General features: G+C 36.0%; 2 protein-coding genes across 5 annotated transcripts in view; both read left to right on the forward strand.

Moving 5' to 3' along the window:
• inpp5b (inositol polyphosphate-5-phosphatase B) overlaps positions 1 to 4,410 on the forward strand; it is a 31,289-nt gene extending 26,879 nt beyond the window's left edge. For all 4 annotated transcript variants that reach the window (XM_088602769.1, XM_088602770.1, XM_088602772.1 and 1 more), the window contains 4 exons: positions 403 to 487; positions 1,624 to 1,751; positions 2,211 to 2,322; positions 3,395 to 4,410. In XM_088602769.1, coding sequence (XP_088458895.1) covers positions 403 to 487; positions 1,624 to 1,751; positions 2,211 to 2,322; positions 3,395 to 3,492 — 423 coding nt within the window. In that variant the 3' untranslated portion in view covers positions 3,493 to 4,410. The remainder of the gene's footprint in view (positions 1 to 402; positions 488 to 1,623; positions 1,752 to 2,210; positions 2,323 to 3,394) is intronic.
• Positions 4,411 to 6,429: 2,019 nt separating this feature from the next.
• Positions 6,430 to 27,192, forward strand: mtf1 (metal-regulatory transcription factor 1). The gene is made up of 11 exons (XM_088602773.1): positions 6,430 to 6,702; positions 8,532 to 9,002; positions 13,247 to 13,485; positions 16,291 to 16,422; positions 16,688 to 16,761; positions 17,406 to 17,539; positions 17,783 to 17,860; positions 17,988 to 18,090; positions 19,135 to 19,709; positions 20,065 to 20,131; positions 21,227 to 27,192. The coding sequence occupies exons 2-11, from the start codon at positions 8,580 to 8,582 to the stop codon at positions 21,694 to 21,696; spliced, it is 2,295 nt and encodes a 764-aa protein (XP_088458899.1). The 5' UTR covers positions 6,430 to 6,702; positions 8,532 to 8,579; the 3' UTR covers positions 21,697 to 27,192.
• The last annotated feature ends 423 nt before the right edge of the window (positions 27,193 to 27,615 follow it).

The raw sequence follows: 27,615 nt of genomic DNA on the forward strand, positions 1-27,615 counted from the left end.
AGCTTTTAGGAATTTTGCTGTCTGGTCAGTCAAGGCTGTTTGCTGAACGAAAGAGTGTGTGTTTCTGGAGGGGTTCCCTATTGATTCACCAGCCCTGCGTTTAACTTTCCCCTACATCAAACAAACGTTTTGACTGTTCTTTGTCAACATGTTAATCAGACACTCATCAGACACATGATGCTTGTTGACAGCCAGCAGTATGAAGCAGAGAAATCGATGGCATGTTGTTGTGTACTGCCAAGGATTTCTGTTGAGGATTTTTTTTCTTTTTTTATGATTTAATATCCTTACAGTCTTAATACCTGAATATGGCAGGACATTGATATTTATATATAGCATAATATTGTATTTGTATTTGTGTCCTAATGAACTGTTGATTTCATGTCCAATTATCATTTTTAGGAGGATCTCTTTCAGCAGCCAGGACTGAGGTCTGAGTTCGAGGAGATTCGCGATTGCTTGGACACTGGGATGCTTGATTCTTTACGTATCCTCATTTAACTTTTTGTGTACCTTTTGCATTGTTGGTTGGTCCTCCTTATAATTACACATCTGTGAGAATTTCTTCATAGAATCTCCACACATCACAGAGTGAAGTTACAGCAGTACATCCACCACACTGCTGAGTTACCTACATTTTTATTTGACATCTTCTCACTGGTTTTAAGAGTATGAGTTCAGTGGTAGTCTGGAGTTCAAGGCTGAGAACAAAAATAACCAGTGGCATACAGTTTGATTATTGCATGCAAAAGATCTGCTGCGTCATCAAGACTTCTAAATTTGAGTTGAGTTTAGAGTTTAGTGTTATCTTAGTAACACATATTTCAACATGCAGACATTTCTGTAATGTATAAAAAGATACCTATCTGTACTTCCTCATTCTCCCCATGTGGGCACAGGGCTTGCTGTGATCTGAAACCTAGAGACACAACTGGTGATTCCCATTTGGAATTGATATATATTTTAAAAAATGCAATTGTACCTTTTTTAAAAAATCGGAAAGGTTTGTTCGTCCAGTGTAAGTTCACTTTTCATACATTACATAACTTCACTAGCTCGCCCTTATTCTTCGAGTGTGGAAAGACCATACTGTATGCTGTATGAAACAAGGACACAAGGGGAAATTAATTAAGTGCCTTCAGGACTGAAAATTGGAAAAACTACCAAGCCACTTTGCTGAGGCTGACTCCATGTGATCTTCAGAATCACGAAGAATCAGGGATCACTTTGGCTGCTAGACAACACTTAGCTACTAACAAGCAAGATCTGCAAAAGGTTCTCCTCGGTTTTTATTTTATTTATTTTTATATTCCCATAGTGGTTTTGAAAAATAATTTCTGTTTAAAAACTGATGGTTCACAGTTTGGTCTAACTTGCGAATTTGTTCAGTGCTTTGTGCAGGCCCTTCCACGTAGTTTCTGTGCAGACAATGGTGTTGGAAGTTCCAGAGCATTCACCATGAGGTATAAATATGTCACAAGGGGCAGCCTCTCTAGGCCTGTGCAGTGATCAACTGTTTCTTGAAGCTTGTGGGTGAAAACTTTGCTATACCAAACATGTGAACGTACCTGTCTCTGAGGACAAAAGGTGCCGAATTGTGCCCTTAACCCTGGTGTCCTACAGCGGGCAGTGCCCACTCAGTGGCTGAAGCTCTGCTCCTCTTCCTGGATGCCCTACCGGAGCCTGTCATCTGCTACTCCTTCTACCAGGAGTGTTTGGACAGCTGTACTAACGTTTTAATGTGCAAAAAGGTCAGCTGGCTCTTCTTCTGCTGTTGATTTCACCATCAGTCTAGTCATTGGTATTGTGTAGATCCTCTCCATTGCCCCTTTTAAAAATAGGTCAGACTGTCAGAGTCTGGGGCCTCCAGGCTGGTTGAGCTGGTGAAGCTGTTCACCTGAGCGCGGGTTGGTCTGGATGATCATGGGTTTGATCCCATGCTGTGTGTTGTTGTGCAGCAGAGTAACGTTCGTTGACCAAATCCTAGATATCTGGTAGTTTTGTGTTCTGTAAGAGAAAATGAAAAGTATTGTTTTAGATGTATGATGAACCACACATGTAAAAAAAGAGATTTATGTGTACAGCAAACACACAAATAAGGTTTATTTGCTTTTCGGTGATCTGAAGTTTTGCCGTGTAAACCACTGGGTAAGAGTATGAAAAAAATCCATGTGAGACTAATTCATTTTTATTTGTTGTGATTTCTTTAGGTCATCTCTAAGCTACCTCCATGCCACAACAATGTGTTCAACTATTTAATGGCATTTCTGCGAGAGTTATTGAAGAATTCTGCGTACAATCACTTGGATATCAATACACTCGGTAAGGAGGAGGGAGACAATAGATTTGGGTGTTTTATCTGTGTCATTTATCACAAACCAAAGAGTTTTTTAATTAGTGGATAAAATGATCAATTAAAGTGCTTACCGAAAGTGCATCAATATGAAAGCTTTTTGTACAAGCAACAATATAACACCACACAAACTGCAACTGATATGAAACTGCATTAAAAAAGTATAATTAATTCAAAAATATTTTAATTATGTAAACTACTTATTAATTCTTCATTAATTCTACCACCTTCCCTTGTGTGTTTCTAAGGTTTTATTATCGATTTAAGTCCTAAATGTATTTTGTCCTTGTGTTTTACATGCATGATTAAAACCTTGCACATCTACCTTCTAACATGTGAACTCCTGGAAACATTTTCTCAAGTGCTTTTATACAACACCATTAAAAGGCAACACATTTCACTTTCAAAGCAGATAATTGTCACTTTTGAATATGTGAAGAACCTATTACATTACAATGTGCTTTTGATATGATGAAGACTTTTGGACATAGGGAGAGTATAAAATATATTTCAGTTCTGTGGTAGAATTGTAGCTTTCAGGAGGTTCTGGGTTTTAAAAATATAGAGTTCCCCAGGGAAATTTTCTGGTGCAGTATTGGCCTACCTTTCCACAGTCTGTGCTGTGTAATAATACAAGAACTCAGGAGAGGAAATTACATTTCAAGAATGCTACAAATATATATATCAGTTAATATTTCTCTCTTAGAGCATGGTTATTTTTGTAAGGCAATTTTATTCTTGATTGCATTTTATATTATTTTTAGAAAAATGTATTCTATGGAAGGCCAAGAATTCTTCACTTCTGTAGAGGTTTTAGGTACAGATCTACTTGCAGAAAGCCACAAAGAAAACACTATCTGCACACTGACTTCAAAATATTTCTTATCATGGTTTAGTGTGGCTCAGGTATGTGTTGTTGTCCTATTAGCCAACACTGGCCTATCTGGCTCATTCTGTAAATGCTTGGCATTTGCATGAGGGATCAAAGATGACAGCATTGTAGACATTGATAAATTAACTTGTTCACCTCTCTCGCCCCAGCATCTATTTTTGGTGCCTTGCTGCTGAGGTCACAATCGAAACAAGACATCACGGAGAAGAAGAAAGCCCAGGAGTTCATTGCACATTTTCTCATTTAAGGAATCCTTTCCCGATTCCCTCAACATAGCAGCAGAGATGTGTATCTTGTAGTGCTCTGTACAGTATCTGATTTATTTTTTTATAAAGCAAAATTCAGAAATGCACAGAAGTCATATGTATAGTCCTTTTTTCATACCCGATGTTTCCCAGCCGAGCTGGGTTTTACAACGAGCTGTTTGTGTATTGCTTTAAACAGCGTTTAAAAAACTGACATTTTGTATGTTTTTTGTAGTAATTATTTAAAGGGTAATTAAAAAATGTTTTATTATTCAGTTGTTATTTGTAAAAAAAAATTTTTTGTATAAAGAGTGAGTGTTTTATTATAATATTGGGATTTAGCAGTTTCTCTTAAGATTGTAGAGTCATTTTCTAAATAAACTCTGCCCACAGGATTCTATGCAATTGGGAGATTATGCAGAGGTACCTGTGTGCTACCAATGACATGAACCCTTGTTTTTGGCTCTAGAAGGAGCCTGAAGCTGTGCATGAAAATATCATGTTCTACAGCCAGACAGTAATTATATGCTGTTTGTGTTAATCCCATAATGCAATCAGCCATTCTGTTTGAGGGAGTTATCTAAAGAACAGTTTGCTTACACAAATCCTGAATGGTTATTATATTGTATCATCGGTTATCATTCTATTCATGCCAACAAGTGTCAGATGCTCCTAGGGTTGAAGCAGTGTTTATTTTAACGGGCTCACTTGCCCCTTTTTTAACCCTCAAATGAATTTTAAATGTGACCAGAAAATTTTATCTTCAGTACATGAACATTAAAGATGGGGAACAAATGCTAGGATATTAGGGTTTAGCTCATTTCAAGCTGATAGAAATGAAATGTGTTAATAAACATTTGTGAAACCTAAATCTTGATCTTGGTGCTGTGTCCTACATAAAATTAAAATTGGTGAAGGAAGCCTTGTTTCTTCTGTCAGTGATCGGTTTATTTCATATTCTGAAGCCTGAGCTCTGACTTTTATTTACCTGTAGCTCGTAGAGTGTGACATTTGCTTTCATATCCGTCACAGATATTGCAATGGTAAGAAAATGCATTGGTCACCTACTGTACATCATGAGAATGCCTTTGCTTTTGTGTAAAATACACGTTGGGTGATGTAGCCATGGCTTTCCAGAAAATACCGATTGCGAAAAGAAAACTGCAGTGTTGTTTTTGGCTACCACTAGACTCTCGTCGTAGTATTTAATATCCAAGAACAATTTTTTCTTGCACGGCAAATGTGTTTCTAAATGAACAATATAACAACATACATATAACTAACAAGGCGAGGCCATTAGACCTATTTTGTTCCTTTGATTACTAAAGCTTTCCAACTGCTTCCAGGAAGATGACAGTCAGTTTTTGCACCTTTGATCAGCACTCAGTTCCAAACGCCGAGAGCTCTTGTTTAATGAAGCTACTCCTATTTCCAGTCCAAAATATTTTGTGCTCTTAATCTCCACTTCAATGTCTGTCATTTCATTGTTGATCTTTAATTAATCCCTTGGTCTCGCCAGATATTACATACTAGACTCAAATTCCTTGGCAATCTGTTGAAGACTAAAAATATTCACGTCTGATTCTTTTTTTAATTCTTACCAGGGTGGAAATATCCTTTATATATCAATGCTATATTCAAAATCAGTTCTTACCAGTGGATAGCACAATTTTAGAATAATTTCCATCCAGCCAACCATTTTTTATCAGATTCATCCAATTTAGGGTGCGGGGGAGTCGGAGTTTATCCCGGGCAAACAAGGGGAACAAAGAATACACATGAAATGGAGCACCAGTCCATCGCAGTAGAATGATTTCCTTCTGTTTAAATTCTAAACTTTTTTTCTATAAACCGAGGTATTCAGTCTTTACTGTTCAAATCCCCCCCACAGGTGGTACAAGGGGGAAAATGCGCATCAAATTCTATAAATATGACAAAAATTAAAGTTCTCTTCTGTACAGTATGTTTTGAGATGTTTGATGTCTGTTGTCGTGTGGTCTATAATTTCTCATTTGAGAACATTCAGAATGTTTCAAAAGGGGTTTGGGGAATTTTCTTGTGTGACTGCAATACATTAGTTTGTTGTCTGTCATTTAGTGCTGATTAACTAGACAATTATCATTTCTGAGTAAATAGGGACTGTGTGACCATGTGTTCCCTTTAACTGCAATCAGATTAAATGTAAAGTACATAAGAAAAAAATCATATTATTTTTGTCCTAATCTGATGTTCAAATAAAATGCTAAAAATTGTAGCCATTTTTCTTAAAGCATTGATTACGTTGTAAATTTGGTTGCTATTAAACGGTTGTTTAAAAAAATCCCGTGACCGACCCTTGGGTGAACCACCAAATCACGTGAGTAATGTGACGCAAGAGGCGTTTTTTAGAAAACGTTCAAAAGTCCCCCAGGGGGGAAAATACGTATAGTATTCTGTAAAAGATTAGTGAATATCAATTTAAAAGGTTCTGTTCTGTATGTGTCGAGATAGATACGATCTCTTTTATAGGCCTAAACTGAACTAAATTAAACTAAATTTAATTTGCAGATTAGCAGAGATAACCCTGACTACTTAGTCACATCTTCAGGGAATTGTTTAATTATAGTAGACAGTATATAGTGATAACAGTAATGTAAAACAATAATGTAAAAATAATGCAATTTCACTGAAAGCTATTGAACTATACCACAGTAGTCAGAGATGACTATAATTTTCGTGATAATGTTCTGTCTACAGCTATAGTATTAGCCGCAACATCCTTGCCTGTAATGAAACATGTGCATTATCCATAAACACATTATAGCTCTTTTTGCAATGAGAACAAAAACGTTTTTTTTTCCTCTCTGGCACAGCATGTGATAAAACCTTACAGGTGGATATAAAACACGTAGCGGTTACTATGACAACCGGTTAGTTTATTGGGCAGTGTTAGCCTTCTTCTAAAAAAAAGATAACGCTTTTAAAATGTTTCTCGGTCGATTAACAAACTTTCGGGCGAGTGCAGGGTTCTTTTTAAACGCGTGTTTATTTTTTTAAAGTTTTATTTCACTTGAAAGCGATAGCCTGTCAAACTCGGCCTTCCCAGGATGCCTCTGTGAAAAGGAAGCTGAAATGTGACGTTGTTGTTTTAATCATGGTGCCGCTTGGGAGGGGAAGAGAAGAAATCGCCAGCAATCCGAAAGACAGACCTATTCGGCGTCTCTTGAACACCGGTAAAAATCCTTTGCATTTCTGTAAAAGGGAGGCCGAAAAGGAGAATTTGATTTCTGTACTCCGGTCTTGTTTGTGCCCGATGTGACTCTCACGTTAAACGTCTCCAGCCAAACAGCCACTGAAATGATGCCGTTCATGTAGCCTTATTGGCCGAGCTTTCGTTAGCACATCTACAGTAACAATAAATTGTTTTGTGAAGGGTTGTTTGCTCTTTCTTTGCTTAACCGCCGTTTCATTTAGTACGGAAGTTGAAGTTGTTTCTTGACATCAGCGATCTGTCAGTTAGATTTTTGGATTCCCGCGAGTAAGATCTTCTCAACACCGAACACCCCAGACTAAGTGCACAGAAGGGAGCTCACATTATCCCCGATATTCAGAAAACTGAAACATTAAGCACTACGTCGTTAACAACACTGAATTAAGTAACGTTGCCTAAGTGGGTTACTGTTTGGAGCGTGTTCAACAGAAACTGGAAATACTGTATATATACTATACGTCTTACAATTTGCAGACAACCTAAACCTTCATCCATGTACACTGATGTAGGCTACTACTTCTGTCCAATTGATCTGAAATTCGGTATTTTTGTGTTGTCCTGATAAATGGTTTCTTCTTTTGATTTATTTGGGAGGGGGTGCTCCAAACTTCTAGCATTTTCGCCTGTAAAAGCAATCGTTAGTTAAATCTGGATTCCTTCAAGAGACGTACTGTGTACAGAGAGAAGGCTGATTTTTTCCTAAGCGAAATTAAAGTATTTCGTGTTTTTTGTTTTGGTTTATATTTTTGTATGTTTCGCTCGTGTTTTACGTGGGCTTTGAAACTTAGTTGCGAGTTGTACACAGGCCAGAAAAGCAGCCTTCCCTTTTCACTTTTTTAAAGAAAACATTCGTAAACCGGTTGGTAGGTTGGGAATACTGAGACTGAGTAGGTACTGTTGTACTCCGAATCAGTCGTGAGTACACAATCAAGAGCAAGAAAAAAATGATGACTTATTACGGCTGTGATCTGTTGCTTGATTGATCGGTTGGAGAGTTTGGAGGTCTTCACGTTCAGAGTTAAATAGGAATTTGTGGATCTGTGCGTATATTCCGAATGCATATACTCGAGGATTCGAGCTTCGGTTTACTGTGCAACAAGAATTTGAAATTAATATGGAATGAGAACATGTTCAGTTGTCAGTACTGGCAAGTTCCTTTGGCTGTGTTTTGCAGTTGCTTACAATGTGTGTGAAAGTTGTGGACCAGCTTTGATTTTGCCCAAAGCTTTAGCTGTGGTTGTCCTATTTACACTTTAAATACTCCGCAAATTGGTTCTGTGATTTGCAAAGTCACAATTCTTACACAGCTGTCCTGGGAATCGGTAAAAATGTATGTTCACCTTGATTTTCACATGCTTGATAATGACTACAAAGTCAAAAAACACTAAATCACAATTATGCAAAGTTTTGTTAAGTATGACAGTGAAATGTTCATAAAGCAATTTAAATTTTCCCTCTACTGGAAACTGAAATACTTAAGTAATACTTCAGTTTTGTGTTATTGTACTTATTCCTTCCTCTATTTGCATAAGAAATTTTATCCCTTTTGAGTTAGCCAACCTCAGTGGTATTTTGTAATTCTGTTGAAGTGTTTAATAAATTAAAAACCGAAATAAAGAACGTATTTCTGTGCTTACACCCTGGTTTCTCCTGGTTCATATTGGCATTCTCATGCTGTTTTGATGTAATTATTTTAAAAGGGCTGGATTTTCTTTTCTGGAAATCCTAATAATGCTTCAGATGAAAGTTGACTCCCAGCTCAGTCTTTTCTTCCTTTTTTTTTTTTTACAGAAAATTTCAGCGCTGTGAAAGTCACCTGGCACTGAGCGACTTCAGACCATGGGTGAAAATGGCCCACACAAGGACATCATGTATTTTGAGGTGGAGGTGGATGAGGATGAACTGACGCAGGAAGAAAAGATGGTGGGCTTCGATAAGAATGGACTGATGCCCTCCTCCTCTGGTACAGTTTATGATCGGACCACCGTTCTCATTGAGCAGGATCCGATAAGCTTGGATGAGGAGGAGGAGGATGATGGGCAATGTGGGCACGACAACATGACTTTTTTAGCAGAGGGATCGGAGGAAGGCTTGACTTTCATGGCCGATCATGATGGAATGTCACAAGGATATGTTCATCACACAATCTCACCTGATCAGATCCAGTTTACTATCAACCCAGGTTCTACTCCTATGCCAAGGAATATAGAGGGGGCAACCCTAACCCTGCATTCAGAATGTCCAGAGACCAAGCAAAGAGAGGTACATAAATCTTTTATTCTTTCTGTATCATTTTTCCCCACTTGTCCAAGTTCCCTATTAAAGGAATATGCAAGGATCCCTTGAGCAATGGTATCAACATTAAAATCATGTGTTTTTAATGACTGGTCTTTACAGTATTAATCGCATGCATAAAAAAATAAAATAATGAAACCAATAGGTAATAGAGTGTTAAACAGCCCGTGTAGGCTACAGTTGACTGGATATCACCGATCTTTTATAATTTTCTTAGGGGAATTTATTTAAAATAAAAAACAACTGATAGTCAATATTCAGATGAAGAACATGCTATGATTCCTTTTGTGCTTAGCTAACGCAGACCTGTTTGTAAAATTATGCAGCACTCGGAGTTGTCAAGTCATTTGCTTAAACCATGCCATAGGCACATAAGCAAATTCAGGAAAATACAGTAGCTCTCTATTACTTTCATTATAATGGAGGTGAATACAGAGGACATCTTGATATTAATTGGCTGTGTATTTTCTTGCGTGTTATTGGAGTGTCCAGAATATCAAACCACAAAGAAGCAATAATTAGAATAAAGTCTTACAAAAAGATCCCAGAAAATGAGTTCATTCTAAGGGGATAGTTAATTTGTTTTTGCTGAATGGAAAATGAAAGCTAGTGATTTGCATAGCTTGCTGTACGTCCCCTGGGCCCCCTCTGCTCTGCGAAGGTTTATGATGGATCTTCTGCCACCCTTTTCATGTAAACATAATGAGAAAAGGGATTACCGTTGACAAGTTCTCATACGTTAAATAATTATAAGCTTTTCAGTGACTTAACACTAGACTTTTTCCATGTATTTAGCACTTCACAGGCTATTGTAAATTTACAGTAGCTTTGTCTGTGAAGAGCTATTTTGTACTGTATGTACATGGTGTCCTGTTTGAATGTATATTGTCTGATTTTTTGCTTGGAGATCTTGCAGCATTTGATGATAAGATGTTCGATACCCAAAAAAGAAAAAGGTGTCGTCTTTTCGAGCCAGGGTTGATTGAGTATTTGGTTTTTGTGATTCAACAGTGTGTGCCGACTAGAAAAAAGATGGAATAGTTTTGTAGTAGGGTAATATATCCTACACATCTCCAAAAGAAGCAATTTCTCTGTGTTGATATTGTACAGGGATCATTTGTTTCTATAATTATAGAGTTGGCAGGCAAAGCGCAAATCTGCCTCCATCAGTATTTGTTAAATTGATTGGTAAAGTGTGTATTTCCTCCTCAGATCAGAGCAGTGTTGTTTCTTTGGTTAAGAGGCATTAGAACATTCACAGTAAGTCCTTTTCAGGGGAAACAAATAAGATGTCATAAAGGCTGTTCTTGTACTTAATTATCAGTCCCTCGTGTGTTGAATAAATGAAAATGTAATATCTTGCTCAGGCAAAATAAAAGTGTTTAGCATGTTAATTTTCATTCACCTTTGCACGGTTTTGCCTGGAACTTCATTGATGTTTGACGTTAAGTGTATGTGTTCCATTAAGATTTAAATCCACATTTATTTTTGCTTCTTCCATTTCAAGAAGACATATTGTCATTAATTGCAGATTTATATTTTTTAATCATGATTTTCTACTCATGTGCTTCAAAAATGTGTACTTTCAGAACTATAAAGATACTGATCTACCAAACACTGAATGGTCTGCTGAAGCTGTGAAACCTGATATATAGTCTTCATAACATTATAGGTCTTTTTATTTATTTTGCCAAGTATTCCGGAGATATTACAACACTGGAATCATATTCCGTGATTTACTCTAATTTATATGATCCACCTCTCCAGAATTCACCGAGATCTTTTAGTAGCTGAATTAATATCCATTTTCAATAATTATTTCAATAAAGATAGTCATGTGACCTTCCTCATTAAATATTTGCTTTATTGTCAGGGAAAATGTTATTGTAGTTTTATTACAGTATGGATAAAAACTCTTAGGTTTTCAAACCTACAATATCTTGCTTGTATCGGTTTTCAACATTGAGATAGAGTATATGGTTTAGTATGATAACTTTGATAAATTGTTTTTCTGTTTGATTAGAGGTAACAATTAGAAAGTTGAATTGAGTGTTACAGAATGCATGCACATCTATATTGATCCTACAGGTGCAGCTTGATAATTTGATGTAGATTTATCTAAATTATACTGGAGCATTCAAAGACTCTTAAGATTCATCCATTAGCAAAGACAATTGAGATCTTCAATGTAGCAAAGAAGGTGGGGGCTGTATTTTGTAGAGTAATGTTTAACTTCAATAGTTTCCTCCTAAATGTTACTTCAAACATTCTATACTTAAGATGTTATATGGATCATAGGATTTACAGCCAGTTAAACTGAAAGGAGACTTTTACAGGATAATTTCTTGCACTTTCTAGTTCCTACTCCTGCTTAAGATATATATAATGTATATTATCTGTGAGTAACTGATTTAAACTTAAAATGTCTGAAAGTTATTATTTCCATTTTGGCTTGGAGATTGAAATAGAACCATTTAATTTTGAACACACCTCAAACATTTATAATTATTAATGTATCTGTAAAATGGTCTTCTTGTGTCTTGAAAAGCAGTAGACTTGTTCAAACATGTTCATTGCTGGTTGATCTGGTAGGAAAGCAAGAGAAACCCTGGCATAGGTTGTGTATTTAACATTGTAAAATAGTTGGTTTTGAACCAAGACATTATTTGAAAGAAAAATTCTCTTATTGCTTAGTTGGATTGTAAAAGATCTTTTAGGTCTTCTCTCAAATTGATCTTAGTTTAATTTTAAGGATGTGAATAGTCATTTACTTGTGCTACATACATATAGATTGCATTCCAAACTTAAGAAATATGTCTCTCTAAATGCAAGGCTCTTTTTATTCTAGTGTATTTGTCACCAACATTCCAAATGCCTTAAAGCCTTATAGGATTAAATCGTTTTTTGTGGATTCAACTTTGAAGTTTTGGTTTTCGAGGTTATCCGTTAAAAATCCCCATGCTTAGAAAAAACCTCAACGTGCGGTTTGGGGGAGAATACTTTGCAATGAATCCCCAATTAGTGGAAGGATGTTGTATACTATCACAAATTGAGATCGCATATAGAGACTAAGAACTAAGAAGTACGTTTTTTTGTGTGTGTTGAAGTCTTCGAATACATGCATTAATTGTAGAGTGTACAGCGCAAAGAGTGTGATTTATTTTCAGCCCTGGGGTGTGCAGTTGAGAGACTGAAGCTATTGTTGAGAGCGAATCAGCTGGGTACCTGAAACCAGGCCAGCTCTCAGCAACTGAGCTTTCTGGAAAACTGCTGTGCTCTGTCCCTTTTACTCTGTCGAGAAGAGCTGAGTCATTAAATTCAAGATCTTTACAAATGTCAGAGCAAGTCTGAATTCTCATTTGCAACTGCTTTATTTCTCCTGTGCATAAATGTTTTATTAATCAGTTACTTAACATTATAGTAGGCCTACTGTGTGACTTTAGTCTCTGTACAGAGGATATCTAAAGCACGTTCATACTTTAATTAGACACTTAAGAAGTGATCCTGAAGTGTCCATTTTAAAAGTACTATTGAAATAATCAGGATTTAATATTTTTCAGGAAAGAATATTGTTCAAAACATAATTCTGTTACAGGAAAAGCCCAGAATGTTCTCTTAGGTAACCTACAGTGATAAGGACACGTTTAGGCTATTTGAGCTAATACAGTTTTATGGAAACCAAACCATCAGTTAGGAGTTATGGCAAGGCAGCCTTGAATACCCATTTCAGATCATGAATTGTACTTGATACTTTTTTCTGCTTTTATAATAATTTGATAAAGTTCTCATTATGTGCTGATATGTGTCAAAGGGTGCAGTTTGTTTTGTTTCAGAAACGTTTATATTCTCATGCATGAAGTGAGACAATTTAACCTACATTAAAAGGGCATTTATAATGTTTTACTATATGTTGGGAAGATAGATTTTAAAATTTACTGTTTACTATAGTTTCCTTTTATTTGCTTGCTTTGTCTCCAAGAAGACTAGTGGATAACATGTTTTTTTCCAGCTATATATCGAGTACCTTTATACTGTACTTCTCTGCATTTTTTTTAATACACACCACATTTTGACTTTGACTTTTAGTCCTTGAAAACTTATTCTTCTGAACAATAAATGATTTGTTGAAATTGTATGTCCTGTTTATTTAACTATGTACTATAATACATACTATATGTGAATGTAAAAAAAAAAATTCAAATGTTTTCCAGGTTAAAAGGTACCAGTGCATGTTTGAAGGTTGCACTCGTACCTACAGCACAGCAGGGAACCTGCGGACTCACCAGAAGACTCACCGTGGGGAGTATACATTTGTCTGCAACCAGGAAGGCTGTGGCAAAGCTTTCCTTACCTCCTACAGTCTGAAAATCCATGTACGAGTTCATACAAAGGAAAAGCCCTTTGAATGTGATGTACAAGGATGTGAAAAGGCATTTAATACACTGTACAGGTGAGGCAGTGGTGTGCTTCTGTCTTTGAGATTAGGATTGTGATTCAATGTAGGATGAACTGTACTGAATTCAGAATGCTGCTGAAGGGTGGAAGTGGTGCTTGTGATAGTCTCTTTCTGTATGTCTTGAACTTTTGCGCTTATATAATATTTCCTTTGAGTCTGAATTGGTTTTAGTTTACTGATTGTGAAGCTAAATGTATTGCAACATAAGTTAAGGCTTCATGGTAGGATATGGATGAGGGTTTTCAATCAAAATAAAGACTGAATGTTTCTGAATGCTGTGTCCAACCTGGAAAGGGTTCATTTGCTTTGTTTCAGGTTTTGTTTTGCTTAGACTCTGAACAAAGTTTATTGTACCGTTTTATGTTAAAAATGAATGAAAAGGGGGCCTATTCATTGGTAATGCTTAAGGCTCTATTGGAAGTACCTGTTAGCTTACTCTGAAAAGTGACAAAAACAGCTAATGACTGCAGTCTAAAGATTTCATATCTTTCTGTATAACCACCTATGTGTCTGTTGGTAGTTAATGGTGCGTGGTAGGCGCGTGGCTTTAAAAAAAAAAAGATCTTATCTCCTCGAAATAAATGTTTGCCTTATGATGGAGATGGTTGGTACGCATTTGAGAACTGCCCAAGAAGCAATTCAATCCGAAACCGAAATTTTAACTTCATTTTCCTCTAATGAATATCTTACTTCATCACTGTCAGTTTGAGTGAAAATACGCCAATGTGAGCATTAATGGCATTCTTAAGACTTTTGCTTTTTAAAAAGTTAATGGGAAGAAATGCTTAATGTCTTTATTTAGGTTGAAAGGTAATGAAAGTAGGTGCAGTGGTTTAAAGTGCCGTTGGTCATGTTCTGTACATGGGCACTCTGCAGTCACTTTTTATTTAACATGAAAACATGTTATAAATGATTTATAAACATTGTACAAATCTTTTATCTTCATAACAGTAGTTTATGGATGTTGCATTGCTGCAGTGCTCAAGACTACCATCTGATTTATAGGCTCAGCATTTAATGCAGTTTTAACTTCTAGCAGGAATCCTTGTCATTGTTTACTCTGCAGTCACTGAAGTGACTGTTATATTAAAGGGCTGGTTTAAACTAGACCAGATTTCTATCAGTTCCCTGCTTATCAAAGGAAACAATATAAGCCCTTTCTCCTATTCTGTATTTGTAATATTCTTGCAGAAACAAATCAGAAATTAAAATGCTATTATAAAGTAAAATAAGCCTGAACTATTACATAAAAAGAAAAAATAGTCTTTAATGCTTATTAATTTTTCAGTTTCAATGAATTCTTAATTTAATGTTTTTCTGTATTTTTCTTTTCTGTTTTTTGGAAATACTACAGAACAATTTTTTCCCCCCTCCATTGTTAGTCTTTATTTTGTACTGGGTATTAAAAACATTTCTTCTCTTTGATGCCTTCAGTACTTTAGTCCTAATTGCTTAAAACATTCACAGGCATATATTGGCATTGCAGTAGAGACAGAACATTGTGGAGCAATTGATAATGTGTCAGTTGTAATTCATCAGCAAAATCAGCCAATGCTATAGTGTGTTGTCCCTCTTAATCTCTTTCATTTCCCATATCAGAACCATGCGGAGCTGCAGTGTCATATTTCATTGGTTTTGAAAAGTAGTGATTATTAATTAAGCCTATGTACTTGAATTGGCAACAGTGGGACCTTAAAAGTTTAATAAGATTGAGATTCTTCTTCCCCTAAAAGCCCTTCATTTCCAATCTTGGAAGGAATTAGTCAACTTTTTTTTTTCCATTGGTTGTGAAAAGCAAGAGTCTCACTAGAAATGTACGCTTTAAAGGTTATGGTCATAAACATTGAAACATTGCTCCTAAGAGGGTCAGTAGCTTTTGTGATGTACTTGGTAAGCATCCAGTACTGATGTATGACCTTCAGAGACTGGCAAAAACCTTCAGAGCTGATTACTTCACACTTCATTAGGATGGTTACCTATCGTCATCAGGATTCACAGCCTTTGAATTCTGTTCTGCACTCTAGGGACTTACAGAATGGCATTCCAAGTGAAATAACTGCTTAAAGCAAAAGGGATTCGTTTGATAGTTTTCTTTCTGAAGGGGACTCAAATAATGTTCTTGATTTGATAAAACTGAGGAGGAAATAAAAGAGCTTACTGAATTATATCACTTGATAAAATATAGTATAGTTGCTCTGAAAAAACACATGTAACCCAGTTCAGGCTGTGAGCTTTGCTTTTGTATGCAATAGTGTGGTCTGTACCAAATATTCAACTATCCAAGTGAATCTGTATTGACAGTATAACTATATTACCTTGTGTTTTGTAATCTAGAATAATACATGGTCTATGTACAATTATCTGGGTAACCTTGACTGAGTGTTACAGAAAGCAGTTTCACATTTCTCCTTTAATCTTTGTTTCCCGATAGAATCATCTGAAATACTGTCACACCATTTTGCTGAATTTTACATGTATGTAATCCAAGACTTTCTGATGACTAATTGTCCTTAATCTGTTTGTTTCTACCTAAACATATTTGAAAGCATTGTGTAGAGCTTTGGAAAAGCCACCTGCATTTATGTGTACGTTTACACGATTATGCACAACTATTTGGACCATGTTTGTCGCAAAATGGTTTTAATTTAGTAATTATTTCAGAGGAAGTTAAATTTAATCCCAATTGTACTTGTAGTAATCCTATTTAGTAGCAATCATATTTGCAAGCTTTCCATTATAATAACAGTATTTAGCTGTGTCTATTTCAGAAAAATATGAATCTCACTGGTATGTTTACAGATTGAAAGCACATCAGAGACTTCACACAGGGAAGACGTTTAACTGTGAATCAGAAGGATGCACTAAGTACTTTACGACTCTCAGTGACCTGAGGAAGCATATTCGAACTCATACAGGAGAAAAGCCATTTAGGTAGGTGAAGGTTTGTTTTTGTGTGCTTGATTGAATTCTGCCTGTGTTTGGTAATGAACTCAAAAGAAATACACTGAATTAAAACCCTAGTTTATTGAAGTGTTAGTGAATGATTTTTCTTTTTTGTTGAAGAAATGCCTTATGTGATGGTCGGACAAAGACTATTTTCTTGGTTCGTTTTTTTTCAGAATGTGTGTCTGTTTTCTAAACGTTTGAATGAACACAGTGCCCTAGCAGAGTAATTACCTTGGTGTGGTCTTTCTAGGTGTGACCATGACGGCTGTGGAAAAGCGTTTGCTGCCAGTCACCATCTGAAAACGCACGTCAGAACACATACTGGTATGTTCAAGGGTGCTTTGTGGTGCTTTTGAAAATTGTGGTTCTATGTTCAGCTGTTTTTAGCCATTTCATGTTAGGTTTGAATGTTCTGCTGATCAGTGTACTGATTTAATAAATCATTATGATCTGTGAATTAGGAATTAAAATTGCACTCATCTCAGCACTTTGCCGTGTCAATTTATTTTCAGTACCTTTGCCAGTGCCTGTTTTTGACACATGTTCAAGTGCATTCAAAGCTGAGAAAAATAAGCTTTTTTTTTACAATGTTTATCTTAAAAAAATGTATACTTCATAAAGCATTTGCAAAATATGGGCATTGATTTTGTAAATTATGTTCTGCATGATTATCTGGTCTTAAATATGAAACCAGTGCTGCAATTGCATTCAGTCTGCATAACATTTAAGTCGGACATCATAATCTGCTGTCTCTTTTTCAGAAGTGGAAATTTCCATTTCAACACTAAGATGTTGCTTTGCGTGTTAAGCATTTCTCGTATTTCTGGAAATTTGATTAAGAAAAGGTCCCTACATTTTTGTGATGTTCCAAGTCTCATTTCCTTATTTAACCAATGGCATGTGCACCACTATGGAAGTCTAAACTGTTCTGTAGTGAGGTTTCAGGGTAAATGTTCTCTAACTTGCAGGTGAAAAGCCCTTCTTCTGCCCTAGTGATGGCTGTGAGAAGACTTTCAGTTCTCAGTACAGTCTCAAGAGTCACATGAAGGGACATGATAAAGGACAGCCTTATGGAGGGGCACTCAGTCATTCCTTGTCTGAAGTGAGTTTTCTTCCCCAAAGTTGATAATAGAACACATATTGGAGATCGGTACATTTATATTAGCTGGTTTAAGATGTTACAAGAATATAATCAAGTCTAAAAATTACAGATGCAGTCTTTTTGGCATTTCAATAGAAAAGTAACTTCTTAAACTTTATTTTGAGTTCAACAATTGTGTCTTAAATTGCTGTTGTTTTGACCCATTTTCATGATTCTTTTTTTTACCTTTCTTGGTTGTTACAGGATGCAAATCATTCACTTTGCCTCAGTGATTTGAGTTTAATTTCCACGGATACTGAACTGAGAGAAAATGCGAATAATGTAAGACTTATATTGTTTGTTTAAACTTTTTACAAAAGACTCTGTTAATGCACATAGATGCAATACTAATATTTTTTTAATTGTTTGAGAATTTGTTCGGAAAATTACTGTCCTTTTCTGTTTTCAGTCTCAAGGCCTCGATCTAAACAGTGTTACACCAGTGAGGGTATTTGAACTGATGTTTCAGAGTCCGGAAAACAGTGTTAGTCAAGATGATGCTCACCCAAATGGTAAGTGTGCCCGTATTAAACGTCTTACATTGGATATACATTTTTGATTAACAGTAGTACAAGGTTTAACTAGTATGCTAATAAGACAGTTAATGGCATTATCTTAAATAGAAAAATATTGGTAACTTAATGAAATTAGATTGAAACATCATTTTGAATTTTAAAAATAAAAAAAAGCATGGCGCACACTTTTGACTCCATGATAATTTTAGCAAATTATAGGTGTTTTGTCACAAAACAGCCTGGTGGTGTAATGGACAGCTGAATGCACCTGAAGGGTGATCCTTATGCAGGAGAAGAGGGCTGCTGATCAAGGAAAGCGATGTGAGACTACGGGACAAGAGCAGGCAGGCAGGCAGGCAGGCAGGTCACAGAGCTGTGGGTGCACTGTGGAGAAGAAAGGCAGAGGTACAAAAGGGAAAATCAGATAGAACTGTCAAGCAGGTGAGAGGCCCAAACACTGGAATCGGGCAATCCAGGTGAAACATGGGAAACGAAGCAGGGGGTCAACCTGGAAAAAGAGTAGAAGGCACTGGGGAAAAATCCACATAAGCACAGTAGAGACAAGCACCATGTCACTGACCCAAAGCCAAGACCAAGCAGTACAATATCAGCTAAAAGGGAGTACCCGCTCAGTAATGAGGTAAGTGCCATTTAGTTACAGGGCAGTAGTATTGACAACCTGCCTGACTGTTGCCATGGGAACAGGCAGAGTGGACAATGGATTGCGAGATTGACCGCTGGCCGTGGTGTTACATGAGCTGGAAAGACATGCGCCAAGACATTGACAGACTTCAGACAGTTAAAATGGTGTCAAGAGTGTATGTTCATTTTAGGCATACCAATAGCAAAACACTTGAACACTGCGATATTACATATGCCAGTTTTAGGTCAAAAATTTGATTAGGTAATGGCTTTTTTTTACCCACTGCGGCATGTAGTATTTGTAGTATTTATGTTTTATATGTTACATATAAGGCTTTATTTGATTTTTTTTTTTGCTTGCACTAAATTGAACGTTGTTTTTATTTGTTCTACTTACAGATGCATTGGCTGAAACCTTCAGTTCTGAAAGCGCACCTGCCTCTACTGCTCAGCCTCCTGCTGCAGACTCCAGTTCGCCCATGACTTTTCCCATGCCATATCCGTCATCATTGCAAAGCAATGCCCTGGAATCCTCAAAGCCAACACCTGCGCCTTCAGCACCCCTTCCGAACGCGTCTGTTGCCAACAGCTCACAGCCAGCTGTGTTTGGAACTCCTCCCAACGTGTTGCAGACACCAGAAGTGCCTGTCCAGTCCAATTCACAGCCGTACCCACCAATGCAGCCTGACTTCCTTCAGCCGACGACTCCTCTCTCTCAGCCTGGCCCCCAGGGGCCCCCCGCAGCAGCTGTAACTAGTGCCACCCCCACCACAGCCCCTAGCACAGAGTCGCTGCCAGCCATGGTGCAGACTGTGCCTTTAGCTGCAAACCCTGTCTTGACCAGTAACCCCACTATAGCAATTACACCCACCCAGAACACCACTATTTTGCAGCCAAGCATTATGATGGCAGATCAGAACTTGCAGTGGATATTAAATGGTGCAACCGGTGCACAGCAAAATTCAGAGCAAACGGTAAGTCTTGTGCTGTAGAGCCGTTAGATCATTCTTCTGCACTTGTATTAGAAACTGAAAAATTCCAGCAGAAGTACTCAACTTTTTAATTTATATTCAATTTGAATGGTCTATTGGCAACATTCTGTAAGCAGTTGGTTCTGTAAGAAATTAGTCATTCAAGACCTTAGTCCAAGTTTTAGGCTTAGCCATTGTTTCTTTAAAGAACATCTTGAAAATTTACTGGGCTAGTTGCATCGATTTTAAAACTTGGCTAACATTGTCTGATGGTATTCACAGAACTACAGATGTACAGTACTTTCATGGATTGTTTATATAGTTTTTAGTTTTAATATGCAGTATTTCTCCCCCCCAGCAACATCAAGGCCCTAAAGTTGAAAAAGTGTTCTTCACTACAGCAATACCAGTTGGAGGAAATTCAGGTATGTTCAATTTTTATATTTCTGTATAAATGATTTAGAGTTTCGTAATTACAAAGCGTGCATAGTAAAAAAATGTATTGACATTTTGTACGTGTGTATATTGAATTCAAAAGTTAAATACAATGGCAGTATTAAGTATTAATCTATAATATGAGGAACATAACTGTCATTTATGGCTTTGATAATAAGGAAATGTCAATATACGTTAAACCAGATTTTTTTTAGAGACAATTTCTCATTATACGGCATACACCAATATATTATACAAAAATAAGCCACTGATAACATAGAACTGTTTCCCAATATGGTAAATGAATTACATGTTTAAAAGGTATCAAATACCACTGAAACATTTGTGTTGACATCTTGTCCTCTCTGTACATGTGAAATGTCTTGAAATCCAAACCAGACTGACCCAGCAGTGATATCAGTTAAGCTTCCCCAGTCATGTGGTTACCTCTTTTGCCTTGTCAGTCATCTTAAAAGTGTGCCAGTTCAGCATTCTGCGGCGATGCTTTGTGTTTGAAGTAACAGAGTTTCTGTTCCTAGCCACCAGCTTCATATTCTAAGTCAGGCGTTCCCAGGGCTGGTCCTGGGGAGCCACACACCTGCTGCTTTTTAATATGAGCACTCGATAAAGTAATTGAACCCTTAATAGACCTTATAGGTGTGATTTGAACTTTGATTTCTTTCACTTCCTAAACAGGGCAGGTTGCCTTTTAACTATTGGGTTTCAGAAGTAACTTCAAAGATCTCCAAACCTTGAGGAAAAAAATAAATAAATTTCTTGGATCAAGTGAAGAGCTCTGCTGCAATAAAGCCAGATATATGGCCCACCAGGACTAGGCTTGGGAGTACCTGCAGTAAACTGTGCCTTTTTTCATTGAAATTGATATATCTACCTCTGTACATATTCTACATTTTTAAAACAACCTAGGTGTGAGGTTATTTTATGTACATAAAGGATTTTATGTGCATAGGTCATGAACTTTTCACTACCTTTAAACATTAGGATGAGTTCTTTTTGACTCCAGTTGGCTTTGTATTATTCCACTTCATGTAGCTGAGCTAATTGCTTTTTTTGTTTTGTTTTAGGAAATCCAGTTCAGCAAATAGGTCTAAGTCTCCCCGTCATTATTATAAAGCAGGAGGAGTCTTGTCAGTGTCATTGTGCTTGTAGGGACTCTGTTAAAGACAAGAACTCCAGCAAGAAGGACGGCTCGTCTGCACAGGCCCCCGTGCCAGCCCCTGCCCCTCCCCCCCCGCCCTGCTCTTCTCCTCCACCTTCTTCCCCTGCAAAGAAAAACGAGTCCCCTCAGAGTTCATCGGGGCAAGACAACCCTGCACCTCAGCCTCAAACGTTCCCCTCCACTTCCGATGAGCACGGAGGCCTAGCCCAGTCCCATGATGCCCAGAATGACACTTTGATCAATATGGACATGTCAGATTTCCTCTCTCTGCAAAGTCCCGAGACGCCCTCGAACATGAGCACTATTGAAGCACTGTTGTTGGTTCCTGACGATTTTACCCTGGGTGGGAGCAGCAGTGGCAACTTTTCCAAGTAATGTGTCTGGTTTGCCCTTCGGTGTTTTTGGAGGTGTTGTTCCTTTTTTTAATACAATTATTTTGTTCTCACTTGTTTCCCAAAGGCTAATTTTGTGTAGACATGTTTTATATTTCCTTATACATGAATGCCCATATTACAACCTGGACCATGGTGTTTCATATACAGTACATTCTGATTTACTGCATATGACTTAAATATACAATTTCCGTTAATGCAAAGTGTCACCTGAGGAATGCATTTTCATAGTGATTATTAACATAAAGCATCATCTTAACAAAGGTTATTGAGCTTCTGTAGAATGGAGAACAGGCCCAAGGTGGGAAAAGGTTCAATTCATAGTCTCAGGACTGTTGAACTGTTTTAAATAGAAGCACAAATCAGTCTCAATTTGTGCCTTTAAAAATGCATCGGACAACATTTTCATACTGGATATGCACTTTACCAGCTAGCTTAAATAAGCAGTTGATGAAAACCTTCAGTCAGAACAAAAAAGTCATCGTCCCCTTTCCATGACTTAAGGGAGCATCACTGAAAATGAAAAGTAGATGAGTGTGGCGAGCTGTAACTTGATGAACAGTTCTATATGAGGAGTGCTGAATTTGTGATGGTTCTGCCTGCTGTACTTGGGGAAACAGTCATTTTTTCCAGTTCTGTTATGTATTCTCAGGTTACTTGCAGTAAATTTGGCAATGTATGTATGCAAATAAATGGAATGTACTGTGGGCTTAGTAAACAATCAGCTGTATGGCCAAATTTCATTGGATAAAATATAGACTGGAACAACAATCTAATTTATCTCAAATTAATTTTTCTGTAAAATGTCATATTAAATATTAACAAGAACATTAGCAACAACCCAAAACCAATTCACTTTTTAAAGTATGGAATTAGCTTCTCCTTATTCTTTTGTAGCTTGCATGCTTATACAGCTCCCCACACAGACCTTTTATTAAGAATATGTTCTCAGTTTTCTTTTTAAAAGTTTTTATGACGTTTGGTCTTTGGTCCATAAAAATCAATTGTGTATAAATTAGACATCAATTTTACATCTAGTTTGACACCTGTAACTACAATATGACTTTTTAAACAAATTTCCAAGCCGATACAACCATTGAACAAAGGTGCATATTAAGGTTTCTTGTACATGTTAATTTATAAAGTTTCTTAATATACAGTACAACATATAACTTAAATTAAATCATATAACTTTCTGGACAGTTCTTTTCCAAATTATGGCCTCATCATTATTGGCAAAAGTCTAAAAGGTCTCATTTGTGTCTGAATCTCTGTAATTTTAACTATACCCAGTTTAATATATTATAGTGTTATTTTCTTGGTACATTTACTAGTCATATGATTTGCCCTGCATTCCTTCTATTTTCTTAAGATGGATTCATAGTTTTTATTCATAGTAGAATTTTTCTGAATAGGTTTCCCAGTTTTCTCATTCAACAGTTTCTCACTATATACATATTTATTTACTATTTCAATAACAAATACAAATTGTATTTAGGACATTTAAATGTACAGTAATAGATGGTACCACATACTGTGAGGGTGGCAAAACAAAGTTAATCTGGTGATTTTGTGACCACATTGCATTAATTTGGGTTAGATCCTAGAAATTTACTTTTAACTGTGGTTTTCACAGTTAAAGGAACTCTTACAAGTAATGTTATCTAGTTGGTTATGCAAAGTATGCATTTATTTGTATATGCATTAAAGGTCAATTTGAAATCAGAATACCTTTAGTAAATGTGTGCATTTAACATGCCAATTCACCTCTGGTCAAAGTGTTTTGAGTGTTTATTAAAACGTGTATATGCATAGAACTACTTAGAGTACTTATTATAAGAGATGAGAGCAAAATCTTAAATGAATGTAGAAAGCTAATTGAAACCACAAACTTAACCAGAATTTATAAGGTGAACTCCCTGGATTTCAAAATGTGAATATTAACCTTACTGTACAGTACCTATTTGATAAATCCTACTACAAAAATGTAACCAGTTTGGTTCTCCATTCACTCACCATTGTATTTATGGCACCTCTAAATGGGAGAGCCTTTATTTTTTATTCTTTCAAGGCCAATACATCATGGTATCACATGTATATATTATTTGCAATACATTGCATTACAATAGTGCATAAAATGGCTTATTGATACCAGAGATGTTAATGGCATGTACCTAAAACCACTGTTCCATGTTTTCCATCACTTGAGAACTATATTTGAGGCCAAGAATTACCAGAATTCCTTGAGACCTGATGTGGGACTTTCACATGAATCTGTTTTAAAATACTTCCTAGTCAGATCCTGAAGATAAGATTTAAATGTAGGAATTCTACATAAGGTTTCTGTTTTACAAACATACGATTTGTGCCTAGGATTCCACTTAAGTACTTAAGTGTCCCTTCTACCCATGCCTGATTACAATTTGCCATTTTTAACAATTCTTTATTAAATTCAAGATCTTTGTTTTTCTCTATCTTTTGTACATATCTAGTCTAATGTAATATTTTTAAACCTGGTACAAAGGGGATAAAAATAAGTTAATTGCAATTAATCATTACATGGTAAAGAAGTTTCATTTCAAAGTGCACTGCCAGTCACAATGTAACCTCGCATTTCTCGATAATATTTACGTTTTAACTTGGCATTTGACAAATTGCATGCTAATATTATGAATTGCTGAGGACTTCAGGTTACTGTTCAGTTTCTAAAAACTGTTCATTCCTTTGGTGGGAAATGATGCCCTTTTTATGTTATTTTTTTAAGTTTTTAAAAACAGATTTGCTATAAGAATAATCGCTATGCCCCAGTGTGACTACCAAACTGACCAAGGCATTCTCCTGTTGTTACTATTGTAGCAGGCCCATGCATTGTTTTCTTTTAAGTTATTCTGTTAATTTAACTGGAAACCTAGTCAGTCTCCTCTAGATATAAGAATCTATATAAACAATAGTGACTGTAGATTACAAGTATTGAAGTTTCTCTGATACTCTATTCAGTTTTGTTCTCATACAGTATGTTGTTTCAGAGAGCAATAATCTATGCAACCTTTTATAAACCACCAACTTGAAAGTTTCACGGATTGCATGCATCAAATTGTATGTTTAACTATTTGATACAGAAGTCCACTGGTAAAGAAAAAAATAAAAACAGGAATGTTAATTGGATGTTATTGTATATTTCTAAATATTTTGAACTACCTTTTGTGATAGTGGTACTTGAACAATAAGTTTTAAATGGTAATCATCTGGAAACTAATGAGTGAGTGTATGTTGCCAAACGTTTCATATAATTCCTATAGCCTGGGAAAAAAAATCAATGATGTTTTGTTGCTGACTGCAGTGTTTTCTCTCATTCACTGGAAATTCAAATAGATTGTTATTGAGATGCCTATCAAAGAAATAACGTGTTCTTTGCAAAAACACATTAAGGTTTAAATTTCTTTGAGATGATTATGGATAATTGGAAATTGCATTTGTATTATGATAGTCAAATGCATTGAAATTTGGTTCTAAAATACTATATTTCAATAAAAGGAATAGAAAATAATAAAGTGAGGAGACAGACTCTGAAAATGTGAATATTATAACCCACATTATTTTTTGAGGCATAAAAGTCCTAATACATTTTACTGACTGTGCAGCACTACCAGATTTCAGTCTACATTTTGATTTAAATTGATTCGGCTAAATTAGTTGCACACAGAAGTAATGGTATTCTATAAAAATGTTCTGCAATACATTTTCATGTTTAAGTAATTTAGCAGTAATTAATTAGCAGTAATCTTGATTCATTTGGTAGCTTTTTTTTTTGTCTGCAATTTAAGTTGCCTTTTTTCCTATGCAAATTTCATAATACATTGAATGAAGTGGTCTTTCCATAATGTCTTGTCATCATTATGTGAAGTGAATTACCAGATTTAAAAAAAGAAAGTTGTAAAGCTGAAGGTTAGCTAAGGCCAGTTCAGGAAAATATTGAAAGCAAAACTACACCCAGCACAGCAGTCAAAATACAGTTTTTACAATTCAATTGGCAACTGGAAAACCAAGGACAATACTTTAGCTCATTTGCATTTTTATTAGTTTTTGTAATTTTTTGGGTTGTTTACTTATTTTGTATTTTGTTGAGAGCTTCTGCATTTCTTCACTCTAGGAAAAAAAACAATGTGAGTGAATAGTAGTATAGTTTTGCATCTAAATGCAGATAAACACCAGAAAAAAGTATTACAGACTCAAAATCAGAACATTTTTGCTAGTGCATGTCTGATTCTGTATAATATTAAGCAAGATGTAGTCCACAGATAATGAACACTGTATCATATAAACAATTCATACTCACAGTAAGGCTGATTTTGTGTGAATGTAGGTTTGGACAATATTACGGATGCATTTCTTTTAATAGTGACACTGCATTTAGAAGTTTAAGATGTTTAGGACTTTGTAATGATAATGTGTAAATTACACCTTTATGAAGACTATCCTAGCACTCTTTAGTTTGACAATGTGTTATTCTGGAAAATATTTTCATTTATCTTACCTTGATTGGCACTTTGAACTGAATGAAAGTAAACTCAGATTAAGCTTAGATTTAGGGGAAGATTTAAACTTTATCTTCATTTGCCCTTCTGATCTTAATATTTACATATTCTTGACATTTTTCCATAGCCTTGGGAATATTTAGACATTTTCATAAGACATGGGATCATTTTAGCCAGTTTATAAGGAGGAAACAAGCAAACAAAAGATGTGTGGAAAATGAAATTCTGTTCTAAGAATTGTTTGAGTGTGTCTGAACCTTTTGATAGTTTTGTTTATGCATTTGTGGGACTAGTAAACTCTCCTGAGGAGATTTGTTTTCTATTTTATGTCCTTAAATTCACACATTTTCAAATGTCTTTCAAGTATTTATTGCAAGCCACAAAGTCAACACAATTATACAAAATCTACTGTATAGTCTTCATATTTAATTCTGTGATACTAATGTTTTCAAACCACCATTATTGTTCAGACATTGAGCTCAGTTTAAGATTAGAATAGATATTTAACACTGGTCATCTTGACGTATTCTCTAAAACTGCTGATGGCTAAAGATCATTTGGTTCAAATTGTTGCACATCCCTAATAAGTGGTAATTTGAAAGGGTTTTGCTTATTAATTTCTTAAATAGTTTTCAGCTTTGGAATAAAGGCATGGTGGGTGGCAGTATGTTCACTTCGTTGCTAATGTACAGGATGTGTTCTGATATTTTGAGTATGTCCTCTTCAGGCGTGAAAATAAAATACTTCCAACGGAAGAGAATGTCTCCAAAACCCAAAGAGTGAAGAAAAAAAACATGTAGAGGATTTGTATTTTTAAAGAATGTATAATGTGAAATTGTTTGCTTACATGCTTGTTTTGTATAAAGTAATATTGTATTATGATTTAAATTTAACATTTTTGGAACTGAAAGCAATATAATACTAATTAAATCCTATCTGACTTACCTACCTGTGCCTTCATGTTTAATTTAATTGGAGAATTTGTCTTCAGGCAAGTTTTCAAGAAGCAAACAAGCTGGAGAGCAGTAGCCTTGATAACCCACTGTACAGTCTTCAAACTGATATAAATGAGCTAGAAAACCCAGTGTGTGGCCTTCAAACACACATTCCCCTTCATGACTGCAGCAGAGCAGCACTCTTCTTTAATACTTTAGTGTGGGTTTTAAGGGGATCTGCCGGGCTATTTTTATATTTCGGGGTTAGAATGGTCATTGTTGAGTGCGTTTCAAACAAAGTGTACACAGTAACATATCCAATTTTTGATGTAGATTGGACGTTTTGCATTAACAATTTCCAGGTACACGCAGCACCATAGTGCCGTCATTGTCTGTGAAGCGGCCTTATTACATTGTAAACAAGCCGGCTTG

Source organism: Lepisosteus platostomus, chromosome 13 (assembly GCF_059453375.1).
Source record: "Lepisosteus platostomus isolate fLepPlt1 chromosome 13, fLepPlt1.hap1, whole genome shotgun sequence".
NCBI classification, from domain to species: Eukaryota; Metazoa; Chordata; class Actinopteri; order Semionotiformes; family Lepisosteidae; genus Lepisosteus; species Lepisosteus platostomus.

Coding starts and splice junctions, on each gene's coding strand:
- mtf1 (XM_088602773.1), top strand. CDS start 8,580: ATGGGTGAAAATGGCCCACACAAGGACATCATGTATTTTGAGGTGGAG. Junction 16,423..16,687: donor ACAGGAGAAAAGCCATTTAG/GTAGGTGAAGGT, acceptor TGGTCTTTCTAG/GTGTGACCATGACGGCTGTG. Junction 18,091..19,134: donor AGATGATGCTCACCCAAATG/GTAAGTGTGCCC, acceptor TTCTACTTACAG/ATGCATTGGCTGAAACCTTC.